Source organism: Carassius gibelio, chromosome A3, assembly GCF_023724105.1.
Source record: "Carassius gibelio isolate Cgi1373 ecotype wild population from Czech Republic chromosome A3, carGib1.2-hapl.c, whole genome shotgun sequence".
Classification (NCBI taxonomy): Eukaryota; Metazoa; Chordata; class Actinopteri; order Cypriniformes; family Cyprinidae; genus Carassius; species Carassius gibelio.
The window spans coordinates 23,364,379-23,384,757 of record NC_068373.1 but is presented as its reverse complement, the minus strand read 5'-3'; the positions used below and the strand labels follow the sequence as shown (position 1 = coordinate 23,384,757).

The 20,379-nt window shown below is 36.9% G+C and overlaps 1 protein-coding gene across 1 annotated transcript; it reads right to left on the bottom strand.

Annotated features, from left to right (window-relative positions):
- Positions 1 to 5,813: 5,813 nt before the first annotated feature.
- Positions 5,814 to 15,970, bottom strand: gpr146 (G protein-coupled receptor 146). The gene is made up of 2 exons (XM_052550870.1): positions 15,652 to 15,970; positions 5,814 to 8,609 (listed from the first exon to the last, which is right to left on the bottom strand). The coding sequence occupies exon 2, from the start codon at positions 8,565 to 8,567 to the stop codon at positions 7,566 to 7,568; it is 1,002 nt and encodes a 333-aa protein (XP_052406830.1). The 5' UTR covers positions 8,568 to 8,609; positions 15,652 to 15,970; the 3' UTR covers positions 5,814 to 7,565.
- Positions 15,971 to 20,379: the final 4,409 nt, after the last annotated feature.

The following is a 20,379-nucleotide window of genomic DNA, read 5'->3' as shown; positions in this document are numbered from 1 at the left end:
ATGGGTTAAATACAGAGCACGAATTCTTAGTATGGGTCACCATCCTTGGCTGAATGTCACTTCACTTTCACTTACATTTTTGCTTTAATAACAGCAGCACATGAGGTGCATGAACTCAACATATTTGTATAAAACCCAGTGATTCCCAGCATGTTTTCTAGCATGATTTGAGGTGATCCAAACACCATCTGAACAAACAGACATCTGTACGAAATTGTATTGATATGTATTTATTTAGTGGTTTCAGAAGTTTCACACACACACACACACACACACGCACACACATTTATTAAGAGTGTAACAAGACGAGACTGGGTTCACAAGAATGAGACGAGATGAGATTTTTAGACTTTTTTAAAGAAATCCTCAATGATGAAATATATAGGTGAAAATAGTTTTTTATTCAACTGAAAAACACAAAATGCAAATGATTTTGGTGCATTTTGAAATCAACTTGTACTTTATGAATAAAACATCTATTTTAATAATTTGCAAGTAATTGCACAAAAATTATAAATAGTAAATAAAAATAAATAATAAATAGCGTGATATATATATTATTATTATTATTATTATTATTAAAGTGGAAATCAGTTTACTAAATAATACATTTTAAAGGGATATTTATTATTATTATTAAAGGGACTCAGCGAGGCTAGTAATGTAGGGCTCTATGAAATCCATTTAATTTTATTCCCTAAAGTTTGTTTTATTTTTTCAAAATTCTGTTTTATTTTAATTATTTTTTCTGTTTGATTGTTCTGTATTGTTTTTTTTTTTCAAATAAAAAGTAATATAAAATATCTAAAAAAAAATCAAATAAAAAGCAATAACTACTTTTTTAATAGTTAAATAGTATTAATTAAAAAGCATGTCTAATTAATTAAAATCATGAAATGTACACTTTTTTACATCAATGTTTTAAAAGTTTAACAAAAATTAAACATTTAGGGCCTATATATTAATAATATATTTTAAAAAAAAAATTATATTAAGATGTGGGATATATATATATATATATATATATATATATATATATATATATATATATATATATATATATATATATATATATATATATATATATATATATATATATATATATATATATATATATATATATATATATATATATATTTTATCCTTAAATGTTCTGGTTATTTCAAAATTCAAATTATATTTTTAATCCCGTCTCAGACAATGGACCATACTGTACATTTCATTGATGCACACGAATGAAAAAGTAGTTTATCTAATCTGAGAGTGTTAATGCATTACTAGAGATACATGTGAAATGTATTTTCAAGGTTGGATGACTGGAACATTATTATGAAACATTTAAACATTTAGGTCACGATATATTGACCCATAAATTGAGCTATGAGAGCAAACATGAAATATGTTGACTATGTCAAAGTGTTTTTGGAAACGACACTTAACAGAAAGAAACCATGTCAAGATGATGTCTTCTAGAGCTCCATTTCTGTGGTCTGGTGCGGATGCACTTGTCTCGTTGAGTAGAAGGACACAAGGGACATTCTCACTTAAAAAAGACACCCACTCCCTGCCTTCCAACCCACACAACCACAGCGTCCAACACAGCCATCCTGGCCACTCGTCCCTGTGTGGTTTCCATGGTCCACTTCTTAGATCTTTATGCTGACACCAAGATTTCATTGTTATTGTATTTCCAAATCTCTGGTACATTTGCAAAGAAGAAAAATACAGAGAGCGTAGAGGATTGGGTTTCAGCCATCTGCTGTACTGGGCCTCTCCAGCAAGGCTGGACTGTCTTTCCACATCGGCTCTGATGTATCAAAGCATTCAGTTCATGCCAGATCATTTTGATGGTGCAAAAGGAGGAAGGGAGCGTGTAATCGCCTAAGGCATTCAATGTGCCAATCACAGATATTTCTGGTGGAAAAATGATAACATTATCTAAAGAGTGATAAATCTGGGTCCCATGACTGAAGTGACCCATCCCATTTTCACGCGCTTATCGCGGATAGAATAGAGGTGGGTTGGGTAAACCAGACATGTAAATACAAAGCTCCTGACCCATTTTTATAATGTCATACAGATAGAAAAGGGGTCACCCATTTGATAGTTTTAAATCTTTTAGTCAGGCTGTCATTGAATGTTATATATATGTGAACACAGTATGTTGTTTCACCATAATGTGTTAACTGAATGAGTTGGATTGCCTGATGTGACCCTGAACTTCCAAAAAGAATCGTTGTCCTAATTTCTGTAAGAGATCTGGGCAAGAGCCAAGTCAAACAGCAAAAAGTTTAAGAGATAAACCAAATGTGCAACCTTGGTGGTCTACTGTGGCCAATTTAAGCTGGGGTCTGCAAAACAATTACTTTTTAAGCTCAACCCAAGTTTACTTTGAAACAAGACCAGAGAACATTAGAGACCCCGGCTTCTTAGGGGTAAATTGAGCTCATGTCCGGAGTTAGAACATTATTCGGGATGTGTTATCCAATACGTGGGATTTAAAACCTGTTGTGCAAACCTCTTGCCTTTTTGCCGGTGGACTTTGAACTAATTATTCAGAGGCTTTCCGATTAAGGAAACTGTGAAGTCATGTTTTGAGGCCATTGGAATGATGAGAGGTTCCATGAAGAGAATAAACGTGGGCTGTTTCAGCATCACTAAAAAACAAAACTGTCGCGGTCGCTTGCCTTTTCTTTGGGCGGGACATACTAACAGGATGTTGAACTTTCATGCCGTTGTGGAGATGTTGAGAGATGTGTGAGGTGAGGTCAATATCCTAGTTGGCATCAATTGCTGCAAAAAGAGAAAGTGTATTGATTATAGCTTGTGCTTTTGAGATAAACGGTTAGGTCCTGTTTTGCCCTTCTTGAATTATTAATGGAGGAAGGCATCCATGGCATCCATTATTTTATTCAGTCCATATGTGGTTTATTCTATACAGATGTAGAAATGAAAAACAGCTGAGCGGATCTGTGTTATGACAGTTCTGGATTTAGCAGACCCAGCAAATCTGGGTTTTGTTTAGGTTGCGTGTACGAAACAATTCCTGCATGCTTTGGCAAAAACAAGAGTTTGAACATGCATATATGAAGCGGAGGCATGCAGAGGCAGTGACATGATTATGAAAGGTCCCCTTCAAAGTAGATTAAAGCACTGTTCTTAATGCAACGGTGCCTCCATTTGGTTAAGCTCAAATTTCATCCCCTCTTAAGTAATTACAAATGTGGCCAGTCAAGAACAGTTTGGCAGATGGATCTATTGTAATTAAAATGACAAAAAACACAAAATATATGTCTGTAATGCTTTTCACCAGACACGATCAGTTGCACATTTACTGGTGTTTCTTTAACAATGAAAATGTTGGCCCTGTGGAAAATAATCTTTCTTCAAACTTCTTGACTTTTCAGGCATAATTTTACACACACACACACACACACACACACACATATATGTGTGGACATATTCAACAAAAATGCAGCAACAATTCACACAATAAATATTTGAATGATTTCTGTTTGTTTAGATAGTCGGTTTTTTAAAAGTAGTTCTTATTTAACATGGCTTTTATATTTTTTAAATTAAGACGTGGATAAAATAATAAAATCTCTTAATTAAGACTAAACAAAAATAATATAATGTTATTGTGTCCTTTGATTTCATCCAGTGTGTATAAATTAAAAGAAATTAAACGAAATAAATAAACAATTAAATAATGTTATTGTCTTGCTTGATTTCTTTGTTAAAATAAAATAAAATAAAATGTTTCCAAGTACGTGACCTTCATGTAACAAAAACAAGATGGTTAAAGAAATACACTTACGATAAAGTTCGGGAGTGTTTTGCCAAACAGCATGGAATTGTTCGTGTTTCCTGATTGGTTCCTTGTCTAACATTCCGATACTCACCCTGGATCCATTGTTCCATATCGGACAATGTTGTTCTTGTGTTGTGGCAGACGGATATGTTGTGCCGGGGGTGTTCAGAAGCCAAAACAATTCTCAGAATGTCTAAAATGTTCTTCTTCCACAAGAGTTTTGTGGCTTGGTTTGGGGACACCACAGGCACTTTGGAGAGACTGCACACAGTGCTGCGGCCTGAATGGGCCCCTCGGTCTACTATGACCATGCTCGCTTGATTCCAGGCATGCACACACATAATCACACACACATACTGTTGACTAGAGGTGCTCCCACTGCAAGTCAGTATATAACAAATCCAATGTGAGTTCTTATTCTGCGAGCATCAACATTGCTGCAGCGTCTTAAGTCAGCTAAGTGAACTTTTTTTTTTAAATAGTCAACACTGGACTGTCTCTTTACAATTTACTCTACAAACATTTAGATGGTTTGGAAGCATGCATTCTTATCCAAACTGCAAACATTATTATTATTTTTATTTTATATTTTCATAAATAACGCCAATAAAATAAAGTCCTTTTCAATGTTAAAGGGGACATCAGATGCAAAGTTCACTTTTACATGGTGTTTCCATATTAATGTCTTAGCAGTGTGTGGATACAAGCACCCTACAATAATAAAAATCCATTCGCTTCTTTTTTTTTAAACCTCCCAAAAAACCAAACAGTCTCAATTATAAAGTTTTTTGATTTTCTAAGCTGCATGATATCATACTGCTCAGGCCCCGCCCACGACTGCTGACGGACCGTCCATTATCAGCATGTAGCTGTCCTCATTCAGTTGTAGGCTACACTGTCCGTTATTTTCTCCGCGCTCAAATGGCTGTAGCAACAACAACATCTTGTAAGCAATGTACGTGTTTTGTTAGAGTGATGTAAAAGTGAACAAAAGAGTGACATCAGAACCACTGAGGGCGCAGTAGATTAGTTTGGTTTTTCATGGTAATGTGTCACCAGTTACACAAAAAACAGAAGAGGTAGTGGGTGAGCAGAGCTCATTATCATTTAAAGAGACATGGACCAAACAAGTCGCTGTGAACAAAGCTGTTTTTGACAAGGTAAAACAAAAAGGCGATCATTGATGAATTTTAAAAGCACTTTTGCAGACATTTCATAAAGACCCTAAAGAATCATACCAAACTGAAAATGGGAATCCAATGTCCCCTTTAAAAAAAGTGTGTTTTTTCTCTATTGCACTATTTTGTAAGCAGATGCACTGACACAATAAACACCATATTTATAAAAAAAAAAAAAAAAAAAAAAAATATTATATATATACTGGCAGCTGGAGATTTTGTAGGAAACATCCCAGGGAACACATGCTAAGAGAAAATTGTTTGCCTTTATGCTATGTAAATCACTTTGGATAAAAGTGTCTGCTAAATGCATGAATGTAAATGTAAATTATTTGGGAAACCTGTAAAGTAACAATAATTATTTTTGCAATGCATTTTTCACTGTCTTCAACAAGTTATTTGAACTTAGCCAAACTCAATCTCTTATTGCAAGAGTTCATTATGCTACAGGATGTGTTTTTCGGAAGTGAAGGCAGTTGTTAATTGAAGAACAAGCAGAACATGTCTTTCACAGTACTGATGTCTGTGGCTGTTACTGCTCTGCAGATGGGCAACTAAACAAAACGTTTCTGCCAAAGAACATTTCAGTGTGGTTTTGCTCCTGGGGCCTGGCACTATTCTAAGGCTCGTAGCAAGCAAGATAAATATGTTTTGGCATCTGTGGCATAAACTATATTTATTTTCTTTTCTTTGGTATGAATGAGTGAGTGTAGTCATCCATACCTGTTTTGCTGATGCAAACCAAAACAGGCTTCATCATTTGTCATTTGGAGAGCTGTGATGTTCTTAGATGTGGGGAACCAATGAAGAGCCAAGCAGGATTATATTCATGTTAGTTTATTGAACAAGTCTTTGACTCAGCATGGGACAGAGGAGGACTGACACTTTAGTATCTAAATAAATCTCTGAGAAAATAATACTGTTATCTAAAATGGCATGTTTTTTTTTTTTAATCTCTGAAGTACAATATATACACATTCTTAATATGATACATACCGGCGTTAGCATGCTAACAACAGCCATAACATTGCGATTTGATGCGGTTTCATCATTTATGATTGAGGGTTAATTTGAATCCCCTTCATGACTTTAAATACATTCTTTCCCTTGCAAACATGAGTGGATTCATATTACACTTCTTCACTCTTCCAGTCACATAGAGTGCTTTCTCTCCAAAAAATATTCATTTCGCATCCACTGACTTGAGTAAAACAAGAGTAAAGACATTTTCGATAACACACCATTTACTAGGTTAAACTGTACTATCTCTCATCCTGCCTCTGAATTTTATTTTCTGGAAATGTCTATAATTTTCTCTCAGAGAGCATTGATGCATATCTCTCTCTCTCTCTATATATATGCATACAATTAAATCATTCATGCAACTAATCTCAATAAAAGCTCTCTCTTTTAAATATGTGCATGAGAAAGGAAATTTTATCCCTATGTGATTCATCTCTTAGAAGCACTGAAGTACGATCAACACTTTCTGAAATAAACTGTATACTCGGGTACAAAAAAATTTAGCAGTTTTACCAAATAATCTAATGCATAGAGCTGTTAAATGAAATTAAACATATTTGATTGTATCAACAGGACTTGTGTGACTTGGATTCACATTTTGGGACATGAATTGTTAACCACATCCTCACGGTGCATGGATAATAATTACAGTAGTAACAGACTTATGTTTTTAACTGTTTTGAATGAAGATTAAATCTAAAACTAGTTGAACCTAAAATGGTGATCCATTGTCTTGTTTCTATAGCTTTGTCTTAAGCTATACACATCTGATTGGATTTAATATGGCTGAGCAGCTGTGCAGTTATGATGCACATCACCTTAGCAGCAAGCACTCGAGAACACACACTCACAACCACCAGCACGCAACCACACACAATCCTTCCCATTCCATGATATCAGTCTCATTGAGTTGTTTTTGACTGCTGTAAAAGATGGTTAGACAGTTCCAATGTAATGCCCGTTGGTTTGTGAAATTGAGGTAATTATATTGCATTTATTAGCATCTACCAGAGAGGTTTTATGGAAAGTGCGACCAGAAAACTTAATCCAGACTGAAGAGCTTATGCTGTTGTGGATCACAACACAGAGAGCCTGGTGTGAAATATAGCCTTGAGCTAAAAGGGAAGAGGTTGGATTAAAAGCATCACATAAGAAGTCTATGCCACATATCTTGTAACAGATTACGAACATTCACCCCCCCCCCCACCTCCACCTCCACCTCCACCTCCACCTCCACCTCCAATGAAAGGACCATCAGATATGTTGAGATTTTCCTCAGGCCCAAGAACCCAAATAATAGACATAGCTTGCACAAAAACAGCACTTAGTGGTTTCTTTTTGGTCGCCCATTCACTGTAAAGATGGATAAATAAAGTTGAGTTGTTAAGTGTTACGGAGGTTCCATAATTTCACACATACCACTCCTTGTGGTGAGCAAAATACTTCCTTTCAACACGCAATATATATCCAGGTTCATGTGCTGGCTCTACTTCTGTGGATTCGGAGTAAGTGCCAGTTAGGGAGAAGCATGTCTGGCTTTCCATGAGCTCTCATGTAACCACCTGCTGTACTGTTGAGTGTTCGTGAGGACACGATTGGTCCCCACAGTGCAGCCTCTTCAGAAGCCGCTGCAGTTTATGGGAAAAGTTCTTATTCATTTGCCTGTACATGAGGGGAATGGCGAAGCTACTGCAGAAGGCGAGCAGCTCAGATAAACATCGCAGGAAGTAGTATTTGGTAAGGTGCTGCCTGTTGGAATGGCTCCCGGGAGCTCCAGCCACTGTGTGCACCAGAAGGGTCATGTAGTATGGAGTCCATAGAAGAAACTGCATACACACGGAGGCCAGCAACAACCTGTGGATAGATGGATCAAGCCTCCCAGAGTCCTGGTCCAAAGGGGTGGACTCCTTCCGGATGCGGAGGATTAGCACGAATGCATAAAGCACAGCCACCGCCGGCACCACGTACCCAATGAACATCATGATGGCGTCAGCCGCCTCTTTGTTCTGCATCTTGGAGCACTCAATGATTTTAGTAGAGACGTGGTTGCAGACATAGAAGAGCAGCGAAGAGAAGCTGGTGAGGATGGCACCGCCCCAGATGAAGCCACAAACGTGCTTGGTGTTGTAGACACTGGACATGTAGGTGCGTGGGAGAGCTCGCTCGATGTAATAGTCCAGACTGAGCAAGGTTGTGGAGTACATGATGACCAGAGAGGAGATGTTGAAGAGAATGAGAAGGGTAATGTAGAGCTCGTTGTTGTACTCCCACATGGGCCACCGTGTAAAACTGGGCCCCAGCAGCTCTACTGGAGCCACCAAGTTGAGCACCAATCCAGCAATGGCTATGTTCACAAAGTAGACATCAGGCATGGTCATGGAGACCTTGTTGGAAAGGTTAACCACCACCAGCAGGGCATTGTAGCAAAGCCCCACTGGAAAGCAGACGATGAGGTAAACGAGAGAGAAGATGGACAGAATGAGTCCAAAGTCCTGGCAGAGCTGGAGATCCACACTGGCATCTGTCTGATTGTAAACCATGCAGCTCCACATTTCTAGATTTCCAAAGGTGTCCGATCCTTCTTTCTGAATCAGCTGTAAAAAAGAAAATGAGCAATGTATCAATGAATTGGTTTGGTTAGGAATTAAAAAAAAACATTTATTAACCGACAGGATAAGCGGTGTCTAATCATGCTCCAGAAGGGACACTTTCCTTTTTTAGGAGTTTAGCTCCAACCCACTGCATGGGAACTTCTAGTGATCCTGAAGGTCTTGATTATCTGGTTCAGGTGTGTTTAATTAGGCATAGAGCTAAACTATGTTGGAAAATGGATCACCTGGTAGGGCTGTGCAAAAAATCGAATGCGATTTTCATGCACATCTCATCAGTAAAGACGCTCCTTTAATTAAAAGTATTATCTCCAGCACGTGTGTTCAGATCAGGGTTGCCAGGTTTTCACAACAAATCCTGCCCTGTTGCTTTCTTAAAACTAGTCCAAAACTATTCGCGATTCCAGGAGGTTCCCAGATTTTAAAAAAATTGCTTCCCGGGGTTAAAACATACGTTTTTTTTTTTTTTACCGCGGACATGAAAGACAACAGCAGACTTGGCAACACTGGTTCAGGTGGAGCGGCAGTACTACACAGAGCCGTAGTCTACCGACAACTAACACAAAATCGCTTTCAAAATCGACAAAAAAATCGCTACCGATTTTGTGTAGATTGTCAGTGAATTACGGCTCTGAGTAGTAAATGCCAACCAATGTTGCCATGTCTGTGGTTGTTTTTCATGTCCGCGGGTTGAAGCGACAATACCAATAACGTGATATTTAGCCCCTAAAATGCGAATTTTACCAAGGCAACCATGCCATAAAACTTAAACTTTAACCCCGGAAAGCAATTTTTTTTTTTTTATCGGGAAACCTCCTGGGAATGCGATTAGGCTAGTTTGGCCCAGTTTTGAGAAGCAACTGGGCAGGATTTGTTGTGAAAACTTGGCAACCATGATCTGAACGCACGTGCTGGAGATATACTTCTAATTACAGGAGCGTCTTTACTGATGAGATGTGCATGAAAATCGCATTCGATTTTTTGCACAGCCCTATAACCAGGAGCAGGACTGCACACCTCTGGTGACACCCCTAAACACCATGATGATGAATACCTCACAAATACTCTCCTGCGATCAACTGGTAATTAAAATTGTATTAAAATTAAAATCAAAATTGTATAAATAAGTGATCCGATAACATTAAGCTCTCTATTGCTCCTACCAGCTCTGGAGCTACCACAGCATTTATTAAAAGCTGAGTCACAATTTGCAACATAACATATTGATGTACTCTGCAAAACTGTAACATTTAAAGAACGTTTGCTAATTTTCTCAAATTGCAAAGACACAGCTAATCGCGTGATTTCAGCATGGTGGTCATTCCTTACAAAGAGTAACAGCTCTTTATAAGCCATTGATATGTAAAGAGTCCTATGACACAGTATACCTGCAATTCAAAATATTAGCATTTTCCATGCTTTAAGGGCTGTTTTTGATCAATGGCTTTGCAAAAACCTTCTTGATGTTGTGTTTTTTCACACAGATAAACAGCATGGCATCTTACAGAACTCAATATACCGCCCTGGACAGCAAGGCCCTAAACCTATGGGTTTCATCATAGTTACCACATGCCATTGAGGTTCATGTTGTTCATGTTCTAAAATAGGAGCAGCATTATATGTCATCAGGCATTTCTTTCCATAACAATAGGTTACAGCTCAGCACCTCCACTCGTTGGGCAGGGACAATGCACTTGCTGTGACCAAAGGATGGCATACTTCAGCTCTGAGACTGTGAGGCATGCAGATTTATGGCATGAGATGTGACATGTCAAGAGTGCAGTGGATACACAGTGTGAGGTTTGAGTTCAGGGTGAGGTCATAGCACATGCAGAGAACTGCTCTGCAGTCCACTCATTAAAACATAATGACATAACGCTTACCCTGAACACAATGTGAATACTAGCCTCACTTTCATATTAGCCTATGACAGTGTTGAGTACTCGAGACTCGGACTTGGTCTTGAGACCGTATTTTAATGGCCTTGGTCTTGTCATGGACTAGTGTGCATTTTGACTCTGTATTGACTTGGACTCTAACTTATTAGGAATCGGACATATTCCAGAGTCCACTCGAGTCCCAATCAAAATATTTCATAAAATAAAAGAATAAAAGGTACGCCTTCTTTCTTTGGATGAACATTTGGGCAGTGTTTCTCAAATCTTCTCACATCGTGACGTAGCGATGTGGGGGCGAGTTTAAACGAGCCGTTTAAGGGAGAGTGGACAACTCTTAACCTTTATAAAGAGGATCTCTTTGGATTTTAGACTTTATTGTTTGCAACATTACAGATCTTTTTTACGCACCAAGAGCTTGTAACACTCTAAAGAAAAAGGAAAAATTTTATCATATGACCCCTTTAAATTAAATAAATGAAATTGCACATTATTTGAGAACAACAGTCTTAGGAACATTTTCCAGCTCAAACTTTCTTACACAAGGCCTCTGGCTTTTGTGTGCATGTCAGCATATATTTGGTTGTAGATCTGGAGTGATCCCAGGCAATGCTGAGCACATCTGAGCAGACATAATGACTGTTGAGTGAGTGTTTCTGTGTCTGCTTACGTAACAGTCACAGAGCGGCTGCTTTGGCCTGGAGACAGGCAGCCATGGATTGCTCCTCTATGGCTCTCACTAGAGGGTGGAGACAATCATTTACCCTTTTCACCTTGTATTCATACATCTATAGTGAACCAGCATGTTTTTGCATCAACAGCTCTGCAGCACTTTTATGTTGTGGTTTAACCGGTATATAACTTCACATCTACACTTAAATGGGTTCAACTCATCTGGAGGTTTTTTTCATTGGCAAGAGACTCTGTCCTATTGGCTACAGGTTGGAAACAGAGGAAAAGGACTACCATGGGAAAACAAGACGTGATGATGTGGTTTCTAAAGGGCAGGTGTAAAAGTCTGACTCCATGATGCTTTCAAGACCATGTCGGCTTTTCCACATGAATTACTTTCAAAGAAACAACATACCTTGCAAAAGGGCTTCACTGCTATTCAAGCAAACACAAAAGAGCAGCCAAGACTATCCATTATACCTGTGTCCCTATCTCTCACTTAAAAACATCCTCCTGTTCATCATCCTTTTCACTTCCTCCCCTTTTTGTGACCATAGCAACCAATAGTGCAAATAAGGGAAGTGCTGCTGAGTTACAGTTTTCAAAGCCTCCGTATTTACTCATCCACTGGACCATTTTCATCCGAGGAAAGGTCTTCAGTCTGCAAGCTGTCCATAAGGGATTATAATAATAAAATACCATAAATAATCTTTTCAAAATCATCTACTCATTTGGATGTCTGAACGATCAGTTAGTCAGCCCTAAGACAGTCATATATAATAAGAGCCCACAACAGGTGAGTTTTCAGCAGCATTACAGTCTTCAGTGTCATATCATCCTTCAGAAATCATTCTAATATGCAGATTTGCTGCTCAAAAACATTTGGCATTGACAAACTCACATGACACAAAAATCTGAAACAGAAAAGCAAATTTTTCTAAACTAAAACTTATATCTAGATGACCTTGGTTGCTGATTCTAGCATTAAAGCATCATTGCTAAATAAAAATGGAATTGTAATACAAATGGAAAACATCTAGACTAACTATCTACACTACCATTCAAAATGTATGGTCTGTAAAAAGTCTCTTATGGCAACCAAGGCCTAATTTATCCAATGAAAAATACAGTGAAAACAGTAATATTATAAAATATTATTACAATAAAAAAATAGCAATGGTTTGTAACACTATAAATGTCTTTACTTGTGATCAATTTAATGCACCCTCGCTAAATAAAAGTATGTACTGTTTGTCTCTTGAATAAATCTTACCAACCTCAAACCTTTGAATGGTATTATACATGTATTAGATAAAAAAAAAGAAAGTTATCTAAAACCAAATCATAGTAATCTTCTAGCTGTTTGATATAGTCAACCATCCTGCTCATCCTTACTGTACAATCCTGCTTTGCAGCATCTTGTCTCTTTAAAAAGACTTTCAAAAGAATCATTCTTGAATTGGTACAAAAGGTAGCTGACATCATGGCTTGCTGTAAAGCATGCATGCAAAGGTAAGTGTCTATCAACTGCACCGCACAGTGTACCTCTCAATGACCCCAGTTATTAATTCTACCTCCCTCCCACAAACAAGTCATCTTGGCTGACCATGCATCTGGATGAAGAGTGTTGTGGGAGTAAAACGAAATGCACTCTTGATACTTTCAGAGAAATCAACCCACCGCCGAGCAGATGAAAAGAGGGCTGCTCCACACCCCTCATTTCCCCAATGGAATGTACAGCAAATTCTCAGAACCGGCTGAGTGATGTCACATGATTGAATTTTCTGAGCTTTGTGTGTGTGTGTGTGTGTGCATGATGCGAGGGTTTAGGCAACAAATAGTAAATGAAGATCAGTACTTTTTTTTTTCTTTTTTTTTTGAAATTTCAAGGGAGACGTTTTTTTAAATTTCACAGAAAAAAAAAAGATAAAAACGATTCACTGTAAAAAAAAAAAAAAATGAAAAAAATGAAAAGACTAAAACAGCGAAGAACTGTAAATGATTTAACATATATTTACTGATTAATTCTGCTAAATTTTTGGATTTCAGAAGTAAAAACTAAGAATTACCATATAATCTATAGTGAAAAACAGAACCTGTCCCAGAAGTCCCTTTGTTACACAATACACAACATGTACAATTATATTTTGTTTTAGTTTATTAAAAGATTTAATTTTGATTAATACAAATAAATAACCAGTCTGTAAATATAAATAGTTTTAATAGGCTACACTATGTGTTTTTTATGTAATATGTTCTGTTATTTAGTTAATGTTTACTGCATAATTTTAGCGTCAATATACCATGCAGTTATACCAGAAACAATGTCATCAAATTTTTTACAGTGAAATTCTTGCAACAACAACTGCCAGTTTTTTCAACTGTAAATTTAACAAGACATTTTTTTACACCGTGAAATGACATGAAATTGAGTAAATGCTTGTGGCTCTCCATCGTTGTACAGGCTTTTACTTAGCAGCCCTCTTCCTGCTTATTGCGTGAGGCAGAAATAAGTAGTGGTCCTCTTGTATAAAGTGTGCCTGATTATTTAAATACATTTTTTTTGAATATTTATCAGTTAATAAATGGATACTCAACCGTGTGATTGCGTAATTAAAGTTTTTCTGGCTTGGAAGCGTGGCTGTTGCAGAGGGACCTTACGCATTCTTCATCGTCAAGTAATTTTATTCAACTCTGCCTTGACCCGATTCAGTCTCTCATTCCCCATTCATTCTTTTCACCACCTACAAGCAACAGGGCAAATGATGACCTGCAATACTTTCCTGAAGTTGTGTAACACCAACAAACAATGTCTCAATTAAACCTCCACACATATCTGTATTAGTCTTCGTGACAGCACCTCAGTTGGCCTGACCCGTGGGACCGCATGTTCTCTCGGCGCTTCTTTGTAAAGTCATCAGCAGGACAGATCACTCTGGGTGTTTGCATACCACGTGCATGGATTATCGCTAGGCAATCTTGAACTCAGACAAACAAATTCTCGGTGCAAGAGCGTTCTTGGTTACACAAACTTATTCATAAATGATTTGCATAGCACAATTTGGTTATGCACCACTTTGCTGGTGAGCATTATATTTTGGTGTGTACATCATATTTTTTAAAAAAATGCTGAATAGTGGCATTGTGAGTTACTGGGGTCAGATCAGTATTTTTTATAAAAATATCCAATGATTTTACATCCAACTGATAACATTATATCGGAATGAAATATTTGCACTGAAGAGAACATGAGAGCTCAAAGTTGACAACTGTATGAGAAAATAGGATAACAGGTTATGTAATCCTCTCATGTCCAGCTGGACAGTCCAGAATGTGTTGGAGAGTAAAGCGCTCTATAGTGTCTTCGGGCAAAGAGGCATGCTTTTCTCAGCTGTATCATCTGATGTCTGCGATCTTCAACAGAAAGCATAGGAACACTGCCATCCTCTTACAAGTCCTACATGGACCTGATCCAATGGTAACGTAGCCTCTCTAGGGTTTTTGGTTGTATGGCCAATAAAAATCATTTGTACACAGATATATTTCAAAATAAGCCGATATGTCATAGTATGAGGCTAAACTTCAGGCAAATAATAATAATAATAATAAAAAAATCATGCTTTTCCATTTACATTTAGTCATTTAGCAGACGCTTTTATTCAAAGCGACTTACAAATGAGGACAATGGAAGCAATCAAAATAAACAAAATAGCAATGATATTTTACATGATACTTTTCCCGTTGTTATTTTGGTCATTAACACAAAATGAATGGGGTTAATGTTTGAACACCCTCAAAATCTGCCGTAAATACAACACAATTGAGGTTTAAATGTAAATATAAGACGTTTCTGATTAAGCTAGATATTACACTACAACACACTGGTTTTCTTCTCAAATTTCACTGGTCTATGAGACTTAATGGGCAAGTTTCACATCAGCTTTCACAAGTTTTGAAATCAATCTATCACTTTTCATTCGTTAGCTCATTACTTATACTGACTCACTACCCTGGTTTGTTTTTATTTTTAATATCTAAAATAAAAGTTAAAATGGAGAATCTAGTGTTTAAATGTAAACATACAGTGTTTGTTTGTGTGTGTGTCTGTGAATAATATATATATATATATATATATATATATATATATATATATATATATATATATATATATATATATATATATATATACATACATATATGCCCATTATTTCAAAACAAACGGTTATCATTGGTTTGTTTTTCATCCGGGCATTACACGTTTGAGTTTAACCTGTCTGATGTTGCGGTTTTAATTAACTGTCAAAAATAAGCCACACTTCGACCGGTAAACTGTTAAAAAGTGTCAAACATGAATCTGACTGATTTAGCGAGCTCTACCATCACTGCTGACGAAAAACACCGGGTTAAATGCTACTTTAAAAACAACTTTAAACTCGGGAAGTATTGGCTAACCTACTCACCGGAGGACCAGTTCTTGGTACTGAGGCAGCTCTACGGAGGCATCGGGTTCTGCTGTATTTCCATTGACATTTCTCCTCGGATACTTTGACAAAATCTCCCAAACCGGTAGCTAGACTACCGGAGCATCGTCAGAAATGAAGTAAGTAAAGATGCGATCGATCAAGGCGCCGTAATGTAGCGTAAACTCAGTTACAGATGGTAATATTCGTCTCTGGTCCGTCAAAGCTTGTTCTGGAAAGGGGAGGACGCAGAGGATCTTACTACGAATCGAGTGGTGCTGAACTCTACAGTGTGTACACACGTCACGTGACCCTCCCCCACAGTCCTCTTCAAGAGGCCCGACTGCACATTTTTGTATCCTACTATGGTAAACCTTGTTTTTTTAATATTCATAACGCAAACTTTCGCTATTGGACGGTAACTCAGTAAATACGCACATATCTAATTAATATTCATTAAGTAGGCGTTGGCTATTGGAAGGTTACCGGCCAACGCCTACGTAGAGTAATCCATATGCATGAACTAAGCCTTTGCCAATGGAAGGTTACCAAGTCACGTGAGCGCGACCTTCTTAATATTCAGGAGCGTACCCCCAGCCGTAGTAGGATTAGTAATTTCGTTTAGTTCGTCAGTCATTGGACGAGTGGAGCGGAGGAAGGGGTGGCATGCATTAACTTTCAACATTACACACACTCACTGTCGTTCAAAAACCATGCCACAAAAGCAGCTTTGAGTCTACAGGACAGAGGATTACGGACACCGCAGTATTATTTAGACCACTTTACAAGCGGTAGTCTTGATGAGGAAATTAACCTATTTGCAGGTTGATTTTAGTTTCAACAAACTCAGGTCGGTTTTGTTTGGTAGAAAAGCCTCAAGAAAACAACTATATTAGAATATAGAGCTGACTGTGACTGCTAGCAAACAAACTTAAATATGACATGCTTATTATTTTAAATGTATTTAGTATAGTTTAGTTAGTTTAGGTTTATTATTATATATAGGTTTATCCTGATATTCAGAATATTGCTTAGTCAAAAGCCTATAGGCTAAGCTATTATAACTGATTTGTAAAAGTGCATTCTGTATTATTTTATTTATTTATTTAGCAAACTAATAAAAAAATAATAATAATAATAATAACAGCACTTTTATGAAATAGACTCAAAAGAAACGGTTTTATTCTACATTGAGATTTTCTCTGTTGAGATCACATGAGTTACTGATATAATAATCTGTGTCCAAAAATAGCATACTTTCTGAGTAGGTACTTGTTTTGAATAGCCTACTTACTTCATGACTGTTAGGAAAGCATGTTCTAGTTCTGTGTATAATAAATTCAGTCCAGATGTACTGCATTCACCACGTATCATAGTCACGTGACCTGCCAGCGTCATTTGTGCCTCTTCACTGTCATTCACAACTCCTCTCCGGTTGCCTCATGGGATAGTAAAGTGTAAACATCAGATGTGTACCTCATAATCTTACAGGAATATATATATATATATATATATATATATATATATATATATATAAACTTTTCCTGATGAAACATAACAACTGAGCTTGATAAAATGACATAGTCCAGAGTGATATTATGGATCAGCATTACCATTCCAAGTTGGCTTAGAGGCAAAAAAACAAAAAACAAACAAAAAAAGCAGTCTCCACTGGACCTGCACCTCTCATCCTACAAAATGAGGATAAATACAAACAAAAAATGCAGGTTTAAGTCTTTGGCGAAGGCCCCCAATGCGTACTGTATTCAGTATTTGAGATGGTTAGTCATTGATGTATTCATTATCTTATATGGTAGATCTGTTTCCTCTTACACTTCATTTTCAAGGACTTAGTGCATCCCGTTTATGAATACGTAACATTAAGTTGTACTTTGACAGTTAACACATATTGAGTTGTAACCCACCAATTTTAAATGTAAAAAAATTCTGGTAGTTTCAATTTAGAAAAAGATAAGATGTGAGATAAGTGCGGATTAATGTGAAATCTACAGGATAAATGCAGTTTTATTAATTTTGTTTGGGTTTTAGGGAGAAAACCTCTTGGTAGCAGCAGCCTCTGGGAAAAGAGTTAAACCTGCAGGCTGAGTGTTGTGGTCATGCAGTGTCCACTGTTAACTACTTCCATGTCCACTAATGGTGACCACTTTATCCTTTTCTCGAAACCACGTGGACTTTTAGGTCATCCCCTTTTTGACATCACAGTAGCGGCACTATATGCGACGTTGGGAATGCTGATAAAGATTGAAGCATAGCTGTGTAACCTTATTCAATTTAAAAACAATAAAGGTGTAGAGACATGTTTGTAGTACATGCCTACCTTCTACTTCAGACCCTTTGCAACAGAAATATTAGAGGTCAGTGCCCTCATTTCCTCCAAACAACTGGCCTTGTCTCTTTTAATGTGACCTGAATTTGGTTCAATACTTTTTGATGTAGATTTTTATGATAGGGATTTGCAAATTACATGGTTTGTAATCCTGGGTGCTTTTTCTGAATTGTGCTGCATTCACATTTATCCAAAGTAATAGATGACATGACCCATAGTTTCATTGGAGCAGCTGATGAGGAATTAAAGAATTAGTATTTTAAATGTAATCCTCAATGAATGCATGCCGGTGGGTCACGGCCTGCAGCATGTGTGATGAGATGAAAGATGAGAATTCTGTTTTCCAGCATCTTTCACATATTTGAACTCTTTCCAGCAGTGACTGTATCTGAGATCCATTTTTCAACACTGAGGACAATTAAGGGACTCAAACACAACTATTAAAACAGGTTTAAACATTTGCTGATGCTCCAGAAGGAAACACGATGCATTAAGAGCAAAAGAGAAAACGTTTGAACAGGATGAAGATGTCCAAATTGTTTTGTGTTGTTTTCACAATGTATGACTTGCAAAAAAGAAATAATGTATTTCTAATGTCCATGAATTGACCCACACTTTTTAACTGGAAGCCGTCCTCTTCTGATAATAATTTAACATTGGGAGTCAGTTCATTTATGGGAAACTGCCTCATTTGTTTACAGGTATTCTGCATTTTGAATTGCTTTAAAAGGACATGATGTTTTTATCTGATCTTAGATGGGTGTGAATAGCTAAATGCATGGACTAAAGCCTTATCTTTAGATGAGTCAGGGCAGTCTTTATAAGATTCCGGACCTAGATACACTACATTTTTGTTTACAAAGCTGCATTTATTTAATCAAATATAGAACAGCAAGATTGTGAAGTATTATTGCAATGTAAAATGACTGTTTTCTGCTTGAATATGTTTTAAAACGTATTTTCTTCCATGTAATGTCAAAGCTGAATTTTCAGCATCATTACTCCAGTCTTCAGTGTCACATGATCCTTCAGAAATCAGTCTAATGTGCTCATTTGATGATCAAGAAACTAATTAATATCTATGTTGCAAACAGTTGTGCTACCGGAAACAGTGATATTTATATTTATACAAATTTTATATTGTTATATATTTATATGTATACTACTCGACAGATGTAATGAGAGAAAGGGAACATGGGCAAGACTAAATCACTGTTTATCCCCGCTGAGCTCTCATGTCTCTCCTCTTCCTAGAAGTCAAGGGACAGTAGTTTTGACCTGATGCCACCTTCCTCTGAAGGATTTAGTCTTCACCAAGACATATGGCCAGTTTAATTAATGAAAGTCCTTGTTAGCACTGCAAGAGACCCTCACTTGGTCATCTTAGAGCAATGTTTTTTTTTAATCTTCATCAAAATATGTCTTAGATTTTTAGACTTGAGAAGCAATGTTGCACAAAACATCATAGAATATTTCTTAAATTTCTTATTTTAGCCATAAATAATCTTACATTTTGTTTAAAACAAGATAAAAACCTTAAGTTTTTCAGCAAAATAGAAATGTAAGTGAAATTAATTAAATATTTAACCTTAAGAGAAAATATTTGACAAGTTTGGGGTCAGTAAGATTTTATAAAGAAGTCTCGTATACGCTCACCAAGGCTGCATTTCATTAATCAAAAATACAGTTACTTAACTTAAAACAACTTTTCTATTTCAATATTTTCTGTTTTAATAGTTAAATCTTTTATTCATTTCTTAAAACAATCTTACTAATGCCACACTTTTGAATGATATAGTACATGCCATTTATATTTAATTACCATACATTGTCATCAATGTATCAAAAACCCTTTATCTGGATGACTTTTCATATGGCATTTCATAGCATGCAGGGTAATCAACACATTCTGAAGTGAAGTTCTCTGTTCAGTGTGTAGGGAGCATTGAACATTGCTTAGGGACCTTGTGGATCTAAATACAGCTCTAAAGAGTACAATCACCTCCCAAGACAAGACCGATATTTCCTTGGTATTTCCTGAGGAGAAAGATCAGACATATCTGTGGCCTTTGATGCTCTCCGCTTGTCGTCCGGTTTGGGAGAAGTTAGCGTGGTCTTTGTATGCAGCTTTATTGTGTACCCAAGTGACACACACATTTTTTACAAAGTCTTATCTGAGGTGGAAGTCATCCCACAAATACTTCTGTCCACACCTAAAAACAATACACCATCTGATCGCTCCTCACTTGCCTAAGCTCTTAAGGTTGTGTATTTATGCTGGGGCACATATTAGGTTCACAGACAGAACCTGACTCTTCCACACCCCTGACACGTGATGAACCGCCCTCACCCTGTGCTCTTCTGGATTTTATCATGGCTTT

What these genes read in the sequence shown, in the direction of transcription:
- gpr146 (XM_052550870.1), bottom strand. Translation starts at nt 8,567, where the DNA reads ATGTGGAGCTGCATGGTTTACAATCAGACAGATGCCAGTGTGGATCTC.